This window comes from Pistacia vera, unplaced genomic scaffold (genome assembly GCF_008641045.1).
Source record: "Pistacia vera cultivar Batoury unplaced genomic scaffold, PisVer_v2 Contig46, whole genome shotgun sequence".
NCBI classification, from domain to species: Eukaryota; Viridiplantae; Streptophyta; class Magnoliopsida; order Sapindales; family Anacardiaceae; genus Pistacia; species Pistacia vera.
The window spans coordinates 116,266-130,967 of NW_022196290.1; the positions used below are offsets into that span (position 1 = coordinate 116,266).

Sequence of the window (14,702 nt, forward strand, 5' to 3'; positions counted from 1 at the left end):
TATATCAAGCTGAAGCGTGTAATCATCATTAAATCTTTGGGTTGGTGTGATTGTCAGGATATAATCCGGCTTTATGTCCCATCACCTTTTTCCCAAGCTGACTTCGCACGGTTTACAGCAGGGAAATAGACGCGTGGGAGCTCCATATCGTTTGGCAGGCCTGACGTGTGTTTGATGTTCTGACGGGAGCAGGTCATTCTCTACGTGACCCTCCCACGTCAGCCCTTACTTTCCCAGGCATAACAAAAATGTAACCGTTTAAAGGGTAAGGAAAAACATTTTGAATTTGACTAAGTAACTAACTAACATAACATCTGTTTGGGGTATAAAGTTAGTTTTCTAGAATTGGAGGGGGAAAACGTTTTTTGACATCAAACGTTTAGGGATAGCAAAGGAATTAAGTCTTTTATTAAATAATAATTATGATGATCGTGAAACTAACTGAAAATGTGACAGTTGTGGTGGCCACTTGCTTGACCGATCCATTAGAACCTCACCAAAAAAAATCAATTATTTATTATATACGACAAATTCACTAACTATTTTGTGGTTGTTGACTTCTTGTGACGGTCTAGGATTCCTAAATAATATGTGCACATCACATTTAATCCATCTTCACCATCAGTTATATAAATTTATTAATATCATAATACTTTAAGGTTCACTTTGTTTTGTTATTTTAGACAGCATCGTGAGAATAATCTTGGATGGTTGAATAGGATAAATATTATGAGATAAAACCTAAAAATTTATAAAAAAACTTTTTAAGTTTACTAATTTAACTAAACATCTCAATATATAAAAAATTTATAAAATAACAAAAATATTTCCACCTACCCACAGTGTTAGATTCCGGCCACCGCTATCAGAATCTGGCTGAAAAATAGTGTTATGATACAGATCGGTTAGATCTGACTGATCGTGTATCGATATGACCTTTTTCGATGAGATCTACCACTGATCTGGTCAGAAAATGTCAGATCTAGCCTTCGACGGTCGCAAAAGGCCAGAGCTTAAACCCTAAATCAATGAATTATTGGTCATTTTCGGTCGTTTCTATGCTGTCATGACAGATTCCGGTCTAGTAACTATGGGTAGGTGGGGGTGTTTTCTTAATTTTTAAACTTTGTTTTTCTAGGGGGTGTTTAATTAAATTAATAAACTTAAAGGGTTTAAAAGTAATTAAAAAAATAGAATAGTATTTCTCAAATAATAAAACAAATAAGTATTTTGATAATAGGATTGAGAATATGGATAGGAATAATAAAACAAACGGAGCCTAAGTGTTACAAGTTATAATTGTTAATTTAGGGAGTTGTTATAGTATATATAATTGGGCTCTCTCGGGTTTGTGGGTCTAGACCTTGACCGCTCATGCGTGTGGATTTGGATACTAACCGTGCACATCGAGCGTGATTTGTTTGCCTGAGTCCTACTTTGTTATAGTGTATAGTTAAGCTCTCTTCTCCCTTGTTATGGTATATATATCAAATATCGAGTTCTACTCTAAAGTGTATATATATACCTATATAGTTTGACTCTTTCCTCCTCTATTATTGTATATATATATATATATATATATATATATCTATTATATATATATATATATATATAATACTACACATATATCATTTTCATACAATATTTTTTATACAATATTATGTGGGAAGATGTGATTGGGTAAAAATTTAATTTTAACTTTAAATTAGTCAATCATATATTATCACATAATGTTATATAAAAATGATGTATGTGTAATATTACTCTATATATAATTGAACTTTTATCTCTTTCTTCCTTGAGTTTTTATCCCGACCTGTTTATCAAAAGTATGAGGTTAGTAATTTTGTGGTTACAACTATTTTTTTAATGAAACTAACTCTAAATTGATTATTTAATTGTCACATCTAATGGGTTAATCTTGATGTTATTTGTCTTAAAGCAATTTTCGACCGGCCTGGATGGTGACCTTATAATAAAATTGACATGGATGATTGTGATGGGCAAATCTCAGCTTTATCAAGACTCTCTGTTTGGTCACAAGAGCTCCACCATTCATCTCCAGGATATCATGATATCAAAATATTGAATTCTATATGACATAATAATGTCATGCATTTTTTCATAGAGGAAATGATGTATGAAAAGAATTCCATTGTCTCATAATATAAAAGGTCTTAAGATCCAATTAAGAAGATGGTTTAAATATAAATATATATATAATTAAAAATAATGATGCACACATGATCATGTGGAAACCATCATACATTTGATTCCACTATTATTTTTATGATAATCTAAATCACCGACTTAGCCCCATATGTTTCAGTTTTCGAGGCACCCTAATCTCAACCCTAAAAGTTGTCACCATTCGTGTTTTGTTAATGGTTACAGTACCCAGAATAAAAGACAAGGTCTCCCCTGTTCCCGTACGGCCTTATTAGCTAATATTCATCTTAATTATTCTTAATTCAATTTTTTTTTTGATGGTCAGTCTGTTTTGTTATTTTGGATAGGGTTTTAGGAATAATATTAGGTAGTTAAATATAGTAAGTATTACAAGGTAAAATTTAAAAATTAATAAAAAAACCCCATAAGTTTACTAATTTAACTAAACACTCTAATATATAAATTTTTTTTGTAAAATGACAAAAAAACCCATACCTACCTACAATGCCAGACTTTGGCCACCATCATCAGGATCTGGCTAGAAAATGGCGTTACGATGTAGGTGATGGATCTGGCCAAAAAAGGCCAGATCTACGACCAGATCTGACTGTCGAAGGCCGCAAAAGTCCAGATCTAGCCGTCAGCGATGACCATAATGACGATCGTCGTTTATAGCCAGATCTACTGTGGATCTGGCTGGAGAATGCTAGATCAGTAAATTACCAACCAGTTCTGGTCGTTTGTAGGCTGTTGTGACAGATTCCGACAACAATCTGGCAATTATGGGTGAGTGGGGGTGTTTTTGTTAATTTTTAAATTTTTTTTTTCTGGGGTATTTAATAAAATTAATAAACTTAAGGGGTCTAAAAGTAATTAAAGAATATACTAATATTTCCTAAATAATTAAACAAACAAATATTTTGGGAATATGGATAGGAATATTAAACCAAACGTACCCTTAATAATTTTATATATATCTCAACTAATCTTTAAGATAATTGAATACCCTATAAATTCAAAAGATTAAATAAATCACAATATGATAAATGACTCTAATATTCGAACAAAAAAAGTTAATGAAAAAAATAAACCTCATTGATCACAAATTCCTCAATTCAATTTCTTGCTTAATTACTTATTAACCAGAGTCGGGTTTTCACTTTTCATAAAACATCCATGGTTAATTATTGAAGGATCATAGTAGGGAAGCTTAATGATGATTGCTGATACAGTCAATCATAGATAGTTGAATGATAAACACAAAAAAGTGTGTTTACATAATTACCCATTAATTACAAAATAATTTCTTAATTAATTAACCCTTCTCCCTCTTTATGATTATGACCTTCACGATTGTAGAATTTTAGCAATCTCACAAGATCGTCCCAAACAAACGTGGCCTCTCTCATGACATGCAGGGTCCTCTAAACAAACGTAAATATGATATTGGGTTTGAGTAGAACTCACCTTCAAAATCTAACGTAAAAAAAAATGAGGAAATTCAACCATATATAACCATTGCAACTTAAATCTCCAGATCCTTGTTTTGAGTAATGTGTATATTGAAATGGTTGAAATATATAAAACTAAGTTTGTTTTGTTTGTTTGTTTGTGGCTGTTGTTGTTTATATAATTAATCTTGGAAGAGTGATACTGATATAATTTCACATGATATTGCAGCTTCGTTGTCAACGAATGGAATCAGATCTTGAAAAGGAGGGATCTGGGTTATCAAGTTAATGCATTTTTTTGTCTGTGTGTGCGTAACAGGGAGTGGAAGGTCAAATATTCTCGTGACTCAGTTATCCAGGAGAGAGGCTAATTACAGTAGAAAACGTCATTCAGCCTGGCTCAGTTTCTTCTATTCTTTAAGTCTGACGTACGTTGATTAAGAGAAAATCAGAAAAAACTGTGAACTTTTCTGTGTAAATACAGTGCTCACATGTCGATTGGCGGAGCTCGCTGAAGAAAAATATTATAGTGTCAGAAATCACACCTTCTTTAAGCAAGTCATTAATATTATATAGGCTTATATTTGACAGTACATTGTTGACGTTGCGTTTTCATCTGCAATCTGGGTTCAGTCTCTGAGAATGGAGGTCTGGTCAGGTAGTACTTATCCGACCACCACATGTGATCTCTTATCTACACACTGCGCAGCTCATCATATCAATGACATTGACTTTTCATAACCCATTTAACATTTTCTTTCTTCACTTCTGCTGCAATTTTTGTAATACACTTGTAGTTGCAGCTTGGTAAATGCGTAATCCTACTCAAATGGGCTATATCTACTTTCGGCCTAATGGATTCTGCTTTGGGCTTCATTGTTCTCAACATTTTTGTAAGACCAATCCAAGATTAACGATTCTAGAGTCTACAGAAATTTACTTCCAATGATTAGTTTGATACTAAAGCACCAACAAAAATAGGTGATGAGCTCATGAAGTTTCATATTTTTTCATTGGAGTTGCCAATGTCCTATATTAAGTGTTATAACCTAAGCCTGATAAGCAAATTCGCAATACAAATAACCACACACAAGATTAAAGATCAAAGAATCACACATATAACACAAGACACGATTTTACCGTGGTTTGTCTATCCAATCTTGGATAGACTACGTCCACGTTGATCTTCGAAATACGAACACTCACAGCACTAAGAAGATATTCAACGATTACAAGAAGACAATCATACAAATCTGCCAAAACAGATTAATACCCAACCAAGGCCTATTCACTCAAGAATCTCTCAATAATCTGCAAGAAAACAGAGGACAAATACCAGCCTCTAGAAGGAAACGCAACCCTCTCTCACAATCAACCCAGATTACACCTAGAAAGACCCAGCAAAAACAACCCTAGTTTTTTCTCTTTTGCAAACCCTAATACCCGATTAACAAAAAACGCATTCTACGTTTTCATCACTATTGCTTTCTTTATATATGTATGCATTCGTAATCCTCAGCCCTTGGATCTGTCTTGATCTGACGGCTAAGTTTCAGTAATGGCCTTAAATGAAACGACCCCGTTTTGGCTTCCAATGGACTTAAGTGAAACGACCCCGTTTTGGCTTCACATTATTTTCATTAAGTTTTCCTTTAATTTTGCCATTGAAGCTCACTGATTTATTCGGAAATCGCGTAACGAAAAATATACATTCAAAAATCATACCACATAAAGAAATACGATATTTATGTAGTTTGGCGTAACCGACCTATATCCATAGATGAGAGAAATTCATTATTGTTTCATAAGAATACACAACACCATAAATTCGATACGTAATTAACAAAACAGAAACAATCATAGTTTTTAACCGCACTTAACCTAACACCTTGATGTCAAACACTTTCTATTCTCACATTCTCATAACCTTGAATTAGTTCTCATTCATATATTTAAACGTAAGATATGAAACACTTATTTTCTAATAATAATCCCATAATTCTATTCTTATTTACAATTATATTCTTTATTAAATAGTTTTATTACCAACATATAATTCACATGAGAACAAATACAAAAACGAACCATAATATATCCTTGCATTATCAAACTTTGAGAAAACGGTACAAATTAGCAAAAGGTCAAGCGATTTTAATATAATTTTTTTACATAAATTCATGATAATCCAATGGCTTAAAAATGGTTCAACTGACGTTAAAAATTAACTAATTCTAAATCTTATCCAAATCCATTGGATTATATTAAATCAATAATTATAAATTTGTGTCCCACACTTTAAACTCGGTGACGTCGTATTTGTCTGTGGGCTTTCGCCACGTTTCCATCCACGAGCCCCACAAGTGAAAAAGTCTAAGCCTCAAAGGTTCTCGAACTTACACGAAAGTTCGTTAACCCAAAGCCCAGAATGTTTAAGCCAGAAAGTACTAGATTTCTCCTTTGTTTCTTATATATACCCAACTTATCCCTCTTCCCGATCGTCAAGCAACGATAAATTACAACGCTCTCGAGTCGCAGTGTCCAATTCAAACAAACAACTTTCAGCTCTAAAACTTTCGTCAGAGAAGATGGCATTGATCCCAAGCTTCTTCGGCAGCTCTCGAAACAGCATCTTTGATCCATCTTGGGACCCGTTTAAGGACTTTACTTTCCCTTCATTTTCCGCTCATTTCCCTCAACAAATCTCCTCTGCTTTGGTTGACACACGTGTGGACTGGAAGGAGACCCCAGAGGCCCACGTGTTCAAGGCCGATCTTCCAGGGCTTAAGAAGGAGGAAGTGAAGGTGGAGATTGAAGATGACAGGGTGCTTCACATAAGTGGAGAGAGGAACATAGAGAAGGAAGACAAGAACGACACTTGGCATCGTCTAGAACGTAGCAGTGGCAAGTTCTGTAGGAGGTTCAGGTTGCCAGAGAATGTGAAGATGGATCAGATTAAGGCTTCTATGGAGAATGGAGTGCTCACTGTGACTGTTCCTAAAGTGGAGGTTAAGAAACCTGATGTCAAGGCCGTTGAAATTTCAGGTTAAATTATTGATGGTCATCTTGATCAACTTCAAAATGTCGTTTGTGTTTGTATAAAACTTCCTTATCTGGTTTGTGTTTATGACATTTAGAGACTTGGAATTTTATAATGTTGGTCTGTATGTAAGCCATTGATATGTTACTATTCTAATTGAAGTCACCTTTTTTTTTGTTTATTCTTTTTTCTTTTTTGTTTTTCATATTTTCCTTCTTCCTACTTACTTCCACCATTGCTGATCGGTCCAGAGACAAATTTTACTATATGTAGTCTGATGTTTTGCTTGCCATCTTCTCTGTGTAATAAACAGATGCTAATTTGACTCAAATTCTGTTTCATATGATTTGCAACAGAGAAAATCTCCAAGAAAGAGAGAGAGATGGAAAACTAGTGTAGGTGAAGGATAGTTTGAGTTTCTTGTCCATTCCAAGGCTACATATATCTTATTCTTCAGCTAATTTTCATTCCAAGGGCTTCTCCATCACAGTTGCTCACACCCAATTCAGTTTTCCGATGCTTCAATCATCCTTAATTTATCTTCATGCCGTTATCAGAAGGCTCATGCACACTAGTAAATTCCCTGATAATATTTTAGCTTTTATGTCTGATCTTAACTTAAACTGCAGAACTCCACTCCAGGAAGTACTGATTCGAATCACTGAAAAACAGGACCAGTATGACAAGTTTCCCTGCGTCATTTATGATGGACTCATATATTTTGCAGAAGCAGTGGCTTGCAATCTGAAGCTACCAAGCATTATGTTACGCACTTCTAGCGCGACCGATTTACTTACGTACTATGCTTATCCTCGGCTCCAAGAGGAAGGTGATAATGAGCTCAACCTAATTTCTGATTCCTGAGACTACCACTTTTTGATACGGATTCAATGAATTTGGAATTAGTGCCAGGGCTTCATCTCCTCAGATTCAAAGATTTATCCATTTCCAAGTTCAAAGTACAGATGCCGTGCTGCAGCTAATATCTACTTCACGAGACATAGGAACATCATCAGCCATCATTTGTAATAGCATGGATTGCCTTGAACAATAATCATTGGCACAACTCCAACAACAATGTGAAGTTCCAGTTTCCTTAATAGGCATTATGCACAAAATGGCTCCAGCCACCTCGAGTAACTTATTGGAAGAGGACACCAGCTGCATGACATGGCTTGACAGGCAAACTCACAACTCAGTTATATGTCAGTTTGGGCAGAGTAGTACCCGTGGAGGAGAAAGAGCTATAGCAGAAATGGCTTGGGGCCTTGCTGATAGCAAACAACCTTTCTTGTGGGTAATCCTGATAAAGTTCATGGATCAGAATCTAGTGATTTATTTCCTTATTGTTTCAAAGAAACTGTTGGAGAAAGAGGGTGCATAGTGAAATGAGCACCGCAGAAGAAATTATTCGCACGCAGCGTGGTGGGAGGTTTTCGGAGTCATTGTGGTTGGAATTTGACACTTGGAAGCATAAGTGAAGGGGTTCCAATGATTTGTAGACCATCTTCTGGGGATCAAGGGATGAACACAAGGTATGTTAGCCATGTATAGAGAGTTGGGCTTGTGTTGGAGAATGATCTGGAAAGAGGGGAGATAAAGAGAACTAATAAAAGACTGATGGTGGGAAGAGAAGGAGAGGAGATGAGGCAGAGGGCAGGATTTTAAAGCAAAGGCTCAACTTTGTATAAGAGAAGGCTGTTCTTCCTATAATTCCTTGAATGAATTAATGGAGCTCATCTTGTCAGTTTAATTCTATAGACAGTTTAATTTTATCCCAATATTCAAATTGATGGAGGAAGTGAAGGTGGAGATTTAAGACGATAGGGTGCTTCAAATAAGCGGAGAGAGGAACATAGAGAAGGAAGACAAGAACAAACACTTGCCATCGTGTGGAATGTAGCAGTGGCAAGTTCTCAAGAGGGTCTGGGTTGCCAACCCTAAGGGTTTAGCCTGGTCAAGGAGGTTTGCCTAATTCTTTGAGTTTTTGGGTTCAAACTTTGATGTCACCTATCACAATAATATTGTGACTAACTTAGTTTTTTAAGCTTGTAGGGTATTTAATAGACCGCGGGGATTAGTTGAAGTGCGCTGCCCCGGACACCCAGTTACCAAAAAATGTGAGAGAATTTGAAGATTGAAGAGGTTAAGGCTTCAAAGGAGAATAGATTGCTCAGTGTTACTGTTCCGAAAATGGAGGTTAAAAAACCTGATGTTAAGACCATTGACATTTCTGGTTAAAATAATGATTGTAGCCCTGATCAACTTCAACATTGTCTGTATAATATTTCTCTGTGGTTACGAGAGTTTAGTCCTGTAAATTGGCAATATATGAGATTGGTCTTTATATAACCCATTAATATGTTACTATTCTAATTGAAGTCACATCTTTTTCTATAATTTCCTTCTTCCTGATTACTTTCATCACTGTCAGACTCAAACTTTAAGTCAACGAAATTAGGTAACTGTAACTGGTTTCAATTATATTTTCAAATTTCAACAAGTATTTCTTAAATGGTCTCATTTGTACTAAATTTCTACACAATATTTGTATTGACCAAATTTTATACTCATGAATGTTCTGAAGACGGGGTAAATTTTATATACGCTTTTCGTAGGTAGAAGTGTTGGTTGAATCTGGTCCATATTACAAGACGGGAGCATTTTGCTTCACAAATACAGAAGGGTAGTTTAAAAGATGGAAATAACATTGACATCACAGCAAAAACAAAAGCAAAATCCTAGTATTATTGCCGTCCATGAAGGCTATAATAATTGTCCTTGTTTAATAAACAGTTCGATAAGAGTGAAGTTTGTCTCTTTTCAGATGGTGATGGTATCTATGTCGTCTAATGTTATGCTTGCCGTCTTGTCTATATAATAAACAGATGCTAATTTGACTTCAATTGTGTTACATAAAATTTGCAACAGAGAAAAATCTCCCAGAAACCAGAGAGATGGAAAAACAAGATTGTAGAAGACGCAGGGTAGTTCTAGTTCCATGTCCATTCCAAGGCCACATCAATCCTATTCTTCAGCTGGGCACCATTCTTCACTCCAAGGGCTTCTCCATCACAGTTGCTCACACCCAATTCAAATTTCCTGACACTTCCAAACATCCTGACTTCCTCTTCATACCATTATCATTATCAGAAGGCTCATCGAACAGTAGTAATTTCCCAGATAATATTTTAGCTTTTATGTCTTTTCTTAACTTAAACTGCAGAGCTCCACTCCAGGAAGTATTGATTCGGATCATAGAAGAACAGGATCAGCACGACAAGCTTCCCTGCGTCGTTTATGATGGACTCATGTACTTTGCAGAAGCAGTGGCTTGCAATCTGAAGCTACCAAGCATTATGTTACGCACTTCTGGTGCGACCAATTTGCTAAGTTACTATGCATATCCTCGGCTCCAAGAGGAAGGTTATATTCCTTTCCAAGGTAATGAACTCAGCCTTATCTTTAATGAATGGATGCAGATACGATTTCTAATACCTGAGACTACCACTTTTTGGTGCAGATTCTATGAATTTGGAATTAGTGCCAGGGCTTCATCCCCTCAGATTCAAAGATTTATCCATTTCCAAGTTCAAAAATGTAGATGCCGTGTTGCAGCTAATATCTACTTCACGAAACATAGGAACATCCTCAGCCATCATTTGTAATAGCATGGACTGCCTTGAACAATCATCATTGGCACAACTCCAACAACAATGTGAAGTTCCAGTTTTCTTAATAGGCCCTATGCACAAAATAGCTCCAGCCTCCTCGAGTAGCTTATTGGAAGAGGACACCAGCTGCATGACATGGCTTGACAAGCAAACTCACAACTCAGTTATATAAGTCAGTTTGGGCAGCGTAGTATCCGTGCATGAGAAAGAGCTAACAGAAATGGCTTGGGGCCTGGCCAATAGCAAGCAACCTTTCTTGTGGGTACTTAGACTTGATTCAGTTCATGGATCAGAATCTAGTGATTTATTTCCTTATGGTTTCAAAGAAACTGTTGGAGATAGAGGGTGCATAGTGAAATGGGCACCTCAAAAAAAAGTATTGGCACATAGAGCGGTGGGAGGTTTTTTGAGTCATGGTGGTTGAAATTCGACACTTGAAAGCATAAGTGAAGGGGTTCCAATGATTTGTAGACCATCTTTTGGGGATCAAGGGATAAACACAAGGTATGTCAGCCATGTATGGAAAGTTGGGCTTGAGTTGGAAAATGGTCTGGAAAGAGGGGAGATAGAGAGAACCATTAAAAGACTGATGGTGGGAAAAGAAGGAGAGGAGATGAGGCGTATGGCACTGGATTTTAAAGCGAAGGCTCAACTTTGTATTAGAGAAGGCGGTTCTTCTTACAATTCCTTGAATGAATTAACAAAGCTCATCTTCTCAGTTTAATTTTATCGAACTATTCTCTTGCTTTCCAGTAAGATGTAGATAATTGTATGTTCTTAAAAATCCTATATATTTATCTTGTAGCCTTCATTATAATATGCAAAGTACAATATATAAGTAATTATACATGAGTATGCGCAAAGGTTTTCAAGCTATAGTGCATGAACTGCACCCTTCCTGAAAGAAACTTTTATCGATCTCAAATAGTCTCTTTGGCCTAACTACTACTTAAAACATATAGATGGAGTTTGATTTTTACAAAACAGGTACAAATTGAGAGTCCGAGCTTGGCCTTGCTAAGCGGCTGCAACTTCACTGGGAGACGAGTTAGTCCGCTGGATACAAGAACCAGTTAGACATCTAAAGAAACATATTTCGCTTGATTCATCTTCATTCTCATTCTCTTCCAGAGATCTCCCCATAGTTTCCCGAGTGAAGAAATACGTCACTGCCATTCCCAAAAAACAAACCCCACCCATCGTGATCAATGCTTTTGTCATACCTTCGGGTTTTGGATAACCGTCGTCATCTTCTTCTATAACCCACAACAATCCAACTGTCCCAATTAAGGCACCCACCTTTCCTATGGCCCCTGAAATTCCATGACATGTTGATCTAAATCTAGCCGGAAAAAGTTCAGCAGGCACAATAAAAGTGGTAGTGTTGGGTCCAAAATTTGCAAAGAAAAAAGTGAGGCCATAGAGGAACATAAACCAGAAATCTGCCTCTTTGTACCAGTGATACTGATAAGGTATTCCAATGGCCAAATAAACTATGGCCATAAAGAAGAAACCAAGGAATTGGATTCTGACTCTTCCAATCCGATCAATTAAATAGACAGTGACATAGTAACCTGGAATGGTTGCGCAGACTCCAATAATAGCCTGGACCATGGCAACTCTGATCACTTCATCATAGGGATTGGTAAATTCATCAACGTACTTGTGGTAAATTTTGGATTGAAAGAGGTTACTACTGTAAAAGACGATATCAAGGAGGAACCATGACGTGGAACTAGCGAAGAGATCACGGCCATGGTGGCGAAGGAATTTTTTGGATAGGAGAGGATAAGATGGTGGTCTTGGTTCCAATGGGACCTCTTCTGTAATTTGACTCATTGAAACCTGTAACACTTTCTCCATGTCTTTAGCAGCTTGCAGAGCATTTTGTTCTACCAGAGCTGTATATCTGCATAAAATAAAATGCCAATCAAACATATATTCTATGTAAACGATTATATAAATAGATATATTAAAGAGAAATATATTTATGTACCTAGCAGTTTCGGGCATCAACATGCGCCAATAATAAGTCAAAGCAGCCGGGATTGAACCCAGCATCAGTATTAATCTCCAGGCAATGTCGGCCCCAGCCAGATCAACTGAGGAATTTGATGGCGCTAGAGCAACCGTCGCATTTGATGGCGCCGGAGCAGACTTTGATGCATGTGATGCTTCCTTAAATATCTGACAAACCACCACGGTGACGATTGAACTTGCCAAAATTCCAAAACCCTGCATGGAAAACACAGCGGCTATGAAGGCACCGCGTGTTCTCTTGTTAGCAAACTCCGACATGATTGTTGCTGACAACGGATAGTCCCCACCAATCCCAACACCCAACAAAAACCTGAAAAACACAAGACTCCCGATTACACACTCCCTTGAGGTACAAACGGAGAAACCACATCCAATAGAGCTCATCACCATCAACATCAATGCAAGCCCATACACACGCCGTCTCCCGATTAGATCACCCATTCTACCGAAGATCAGTTGACCAATGACAGTCCCCAAAAGAGCTGTACCTATTATGATAGTCATAACATGTTTAGGAATATTGATTGTTTTCTTCTCATCATAATATATCCGGGAGATCAGTATCAGGATCGGAGGAATACAGAAGAGATCATAAGCGTCGGTGAAGAGCCCCATGCCGGCAATAATGATAGCTTTGAAGTGGTAGTACTGGGTTTTTGCAGTGTCAAGGGCAGAAAGGACCTTCAACGCCATTGATGATGAAAAAATTAAAGCAGAGAATTAATGTGTGTTAATCTGATAGTATAGTTAATGTTTTGATGAGTTCATATATATATATATATAAGAATTTATTTAAAGTGATTAAGTACAGTAAGTTTTACAAAGTACCAGGAAGTTTCATTGTTGACGAAGTTGATGTGGAAATGTTGACTGGTTTGAGGAATATTATGAGATTCCATGAAGGATATGCGGATAAGTTGATTTCAAATTCATTTGCTTCCTCAATTATGCAATTTTATAAGATTTATGTCCACAGCTAGAAGTCTGTCTGGGCTTCCATTTGCTGCTGGATGATGAAAATTCTGAAGAGTTTGGACATTGAGATTAAGATGTTTTATACTGTGACAATTATTATGCATTAAATGTCACTTGTCATTCTAGGTTTCTTCATAAACTATGTTTGACAGAAATTAAGAATCTGTTACTTATCGTTTTATCGTTTGATGTTTGTTTTCTCCCTACGTGCAGCGTTAGCAGAGACTGTGAAAAAAAGTCCAAACCCTATCTACCATTGGAATCTTTTAACAAAACTTAATATAATACGCCTGAGTGCATGCATGGAAGAAGCTGAAAAACAACACTTGCCATATCATATAGGAAGAAGAAGAAAGCAAAAGACTAAAAGGCAAACAAGATATCTCTTTTCTGTTACCAGCTGGTTAATATATACACCATTAATTATGCCGATATACACAGAGGCTAGTTCTGCAAAAGGAAAGAAGAAAGAACGGAAAAATACAAGCAGTCTCACCAAAATCCATTTTATAGAAGGAGCAACAACTCTCTTCCATCGAATAATTAGATAGTGGCCATTTCCCATGGTCACCACATTACACCCATCATATCCCTTTTGACAGATCCCTTTGTTAAACCTGATGAAATGGTTGTTTACTTGGAAAAAGTTGATACAGCAACCAACAGTGCAGATTTCTTAATCAAAGTGGCAAGTACAGCGAAGTTTTGAGTGGTGAACTACTAAGATGGGTCTATAAAGAATGAAATTGGCAATTGTTGGATATGGTTCATTGTTTACATGCAGACGCATCTGGGGATCTCGCTCACGAGAAGTTCAATTAATAATTGGATTGTTATTAGTTTACTAATATTTGAGTTTAGATCAAATTCAAGTAAACCCAAATAGAGTAGAGTTTTCTATTATATATATATATATGGTGAGAAATCTGATGTAATCAAAATATAGAGTGAAAGTGAGCTACCATCGTTATTCATTGTAATTATTGTAGAGTTTTGAAACTTAATCTAAATTTTTTATTTGAATGCTGTGTGGTGAGAAATCTGATGTAATCAAAATACAGAGTGAAAGTGAGCTACCATCGTTATTCATTGTAATTATTGTAGAGTTTTGAAACTTAATCTAAATTTTTTATTTGAATGCTGTGCGTAATTTTTTAATCGAAACGAGACAAGGTAAATTAAATTCTTAGTTTACGCCATTCAAACTCTATATATAAAGTGAAAATCGAGTGTTGGTAGCAAGCTCTCTCTCAAATTAATTAGCATTAACTTCACAAAGTATAAGTATATCAATGGGGAGAATAACAATTTCCCACCCAATGTTTGGCGTAGTTAATTTTCTGACCAAAAAAGTTT

At 36.3% G+C, this 14,702-nt stretch overlaps 2 protein-coding genes and 1 pseudogene across 3 annotated transcripts; 2 read left to right on the plus strand and 1 right to left on the minus strand.

Annotated features, from left to right (window-relative positions):
- Positions 1-1,970: 1,970 nt before the first annotated feature.
- LOC116145086 (probable inorganic phosphate transporter 1-8) lies at positions 1,971-13,064 on the minus strand. Of its 2 annotated transcripts, XM_031430531.1 has the most exons (3): positions 12,328-13,064; positions 11,429-12,240; positions 1,971-2,032 (listed from the first exon to the last, which is right to left on the minus strand). In XM_031430531.1, the coding sequence occupies exons 1-3, from the start codon at positions 13,062-13,064 to the stop codon at positions 1,971-1,973; spliced, it is 1,611 nt and encodes a 536-aa protein (XP_031286391.1). The 2 variants fall into 2 exon arrangements, with proteins under 2 accessions (XP_031286391.1, XP_031286390.1); XM_031430530.1 differs by lacking the exon at positions 1,971-2,032 and having other exon boundaries at positions 11,230-12,240.
- On the plus strand, positions 6,186-6,667 carry LOC116145091 (18.5 kDa class I heat shock protein-like). The gene has a single exon (XM_031430534.1). It carries the CDS (start codon positions 6,206-6,208, stop codon positions 6,665-6,667), a length of 462 nt encoding a protein of 153 aa, XP_031286394.1. The 5' UTR covers positions 6,186-6,205.
- On the plus strand, positions 9,615-11,055 carry LOC116145087 (annotated as a pseudogene).
- Positions 13,065-14,702: the final 1,638 nt, after the last annotated feature.

Coding starts and splice junctions, on each gene's coding strand:
- LOC116145091 (XM_031430534.1), top strand. CDS start 6,206: ATGGCATTGATCCCAAGCTTCTTCGGCAGCTCTCGAAACAGCATCTTT.
- LOC116145086 (XM_031430530.1), bottom strand. CDS start 13,064: ATGGCGTTGAAGGTCCTTTCTGCCCTTGACACTGCAAAAACCCAGTAC. Junction 12,241..12,327: donor TTGATGCCCGAAACTGCTAG/GTACATAAATAT, acceptor TATTTTATGCAG/ATATACAGCTCTGGTAGAAC.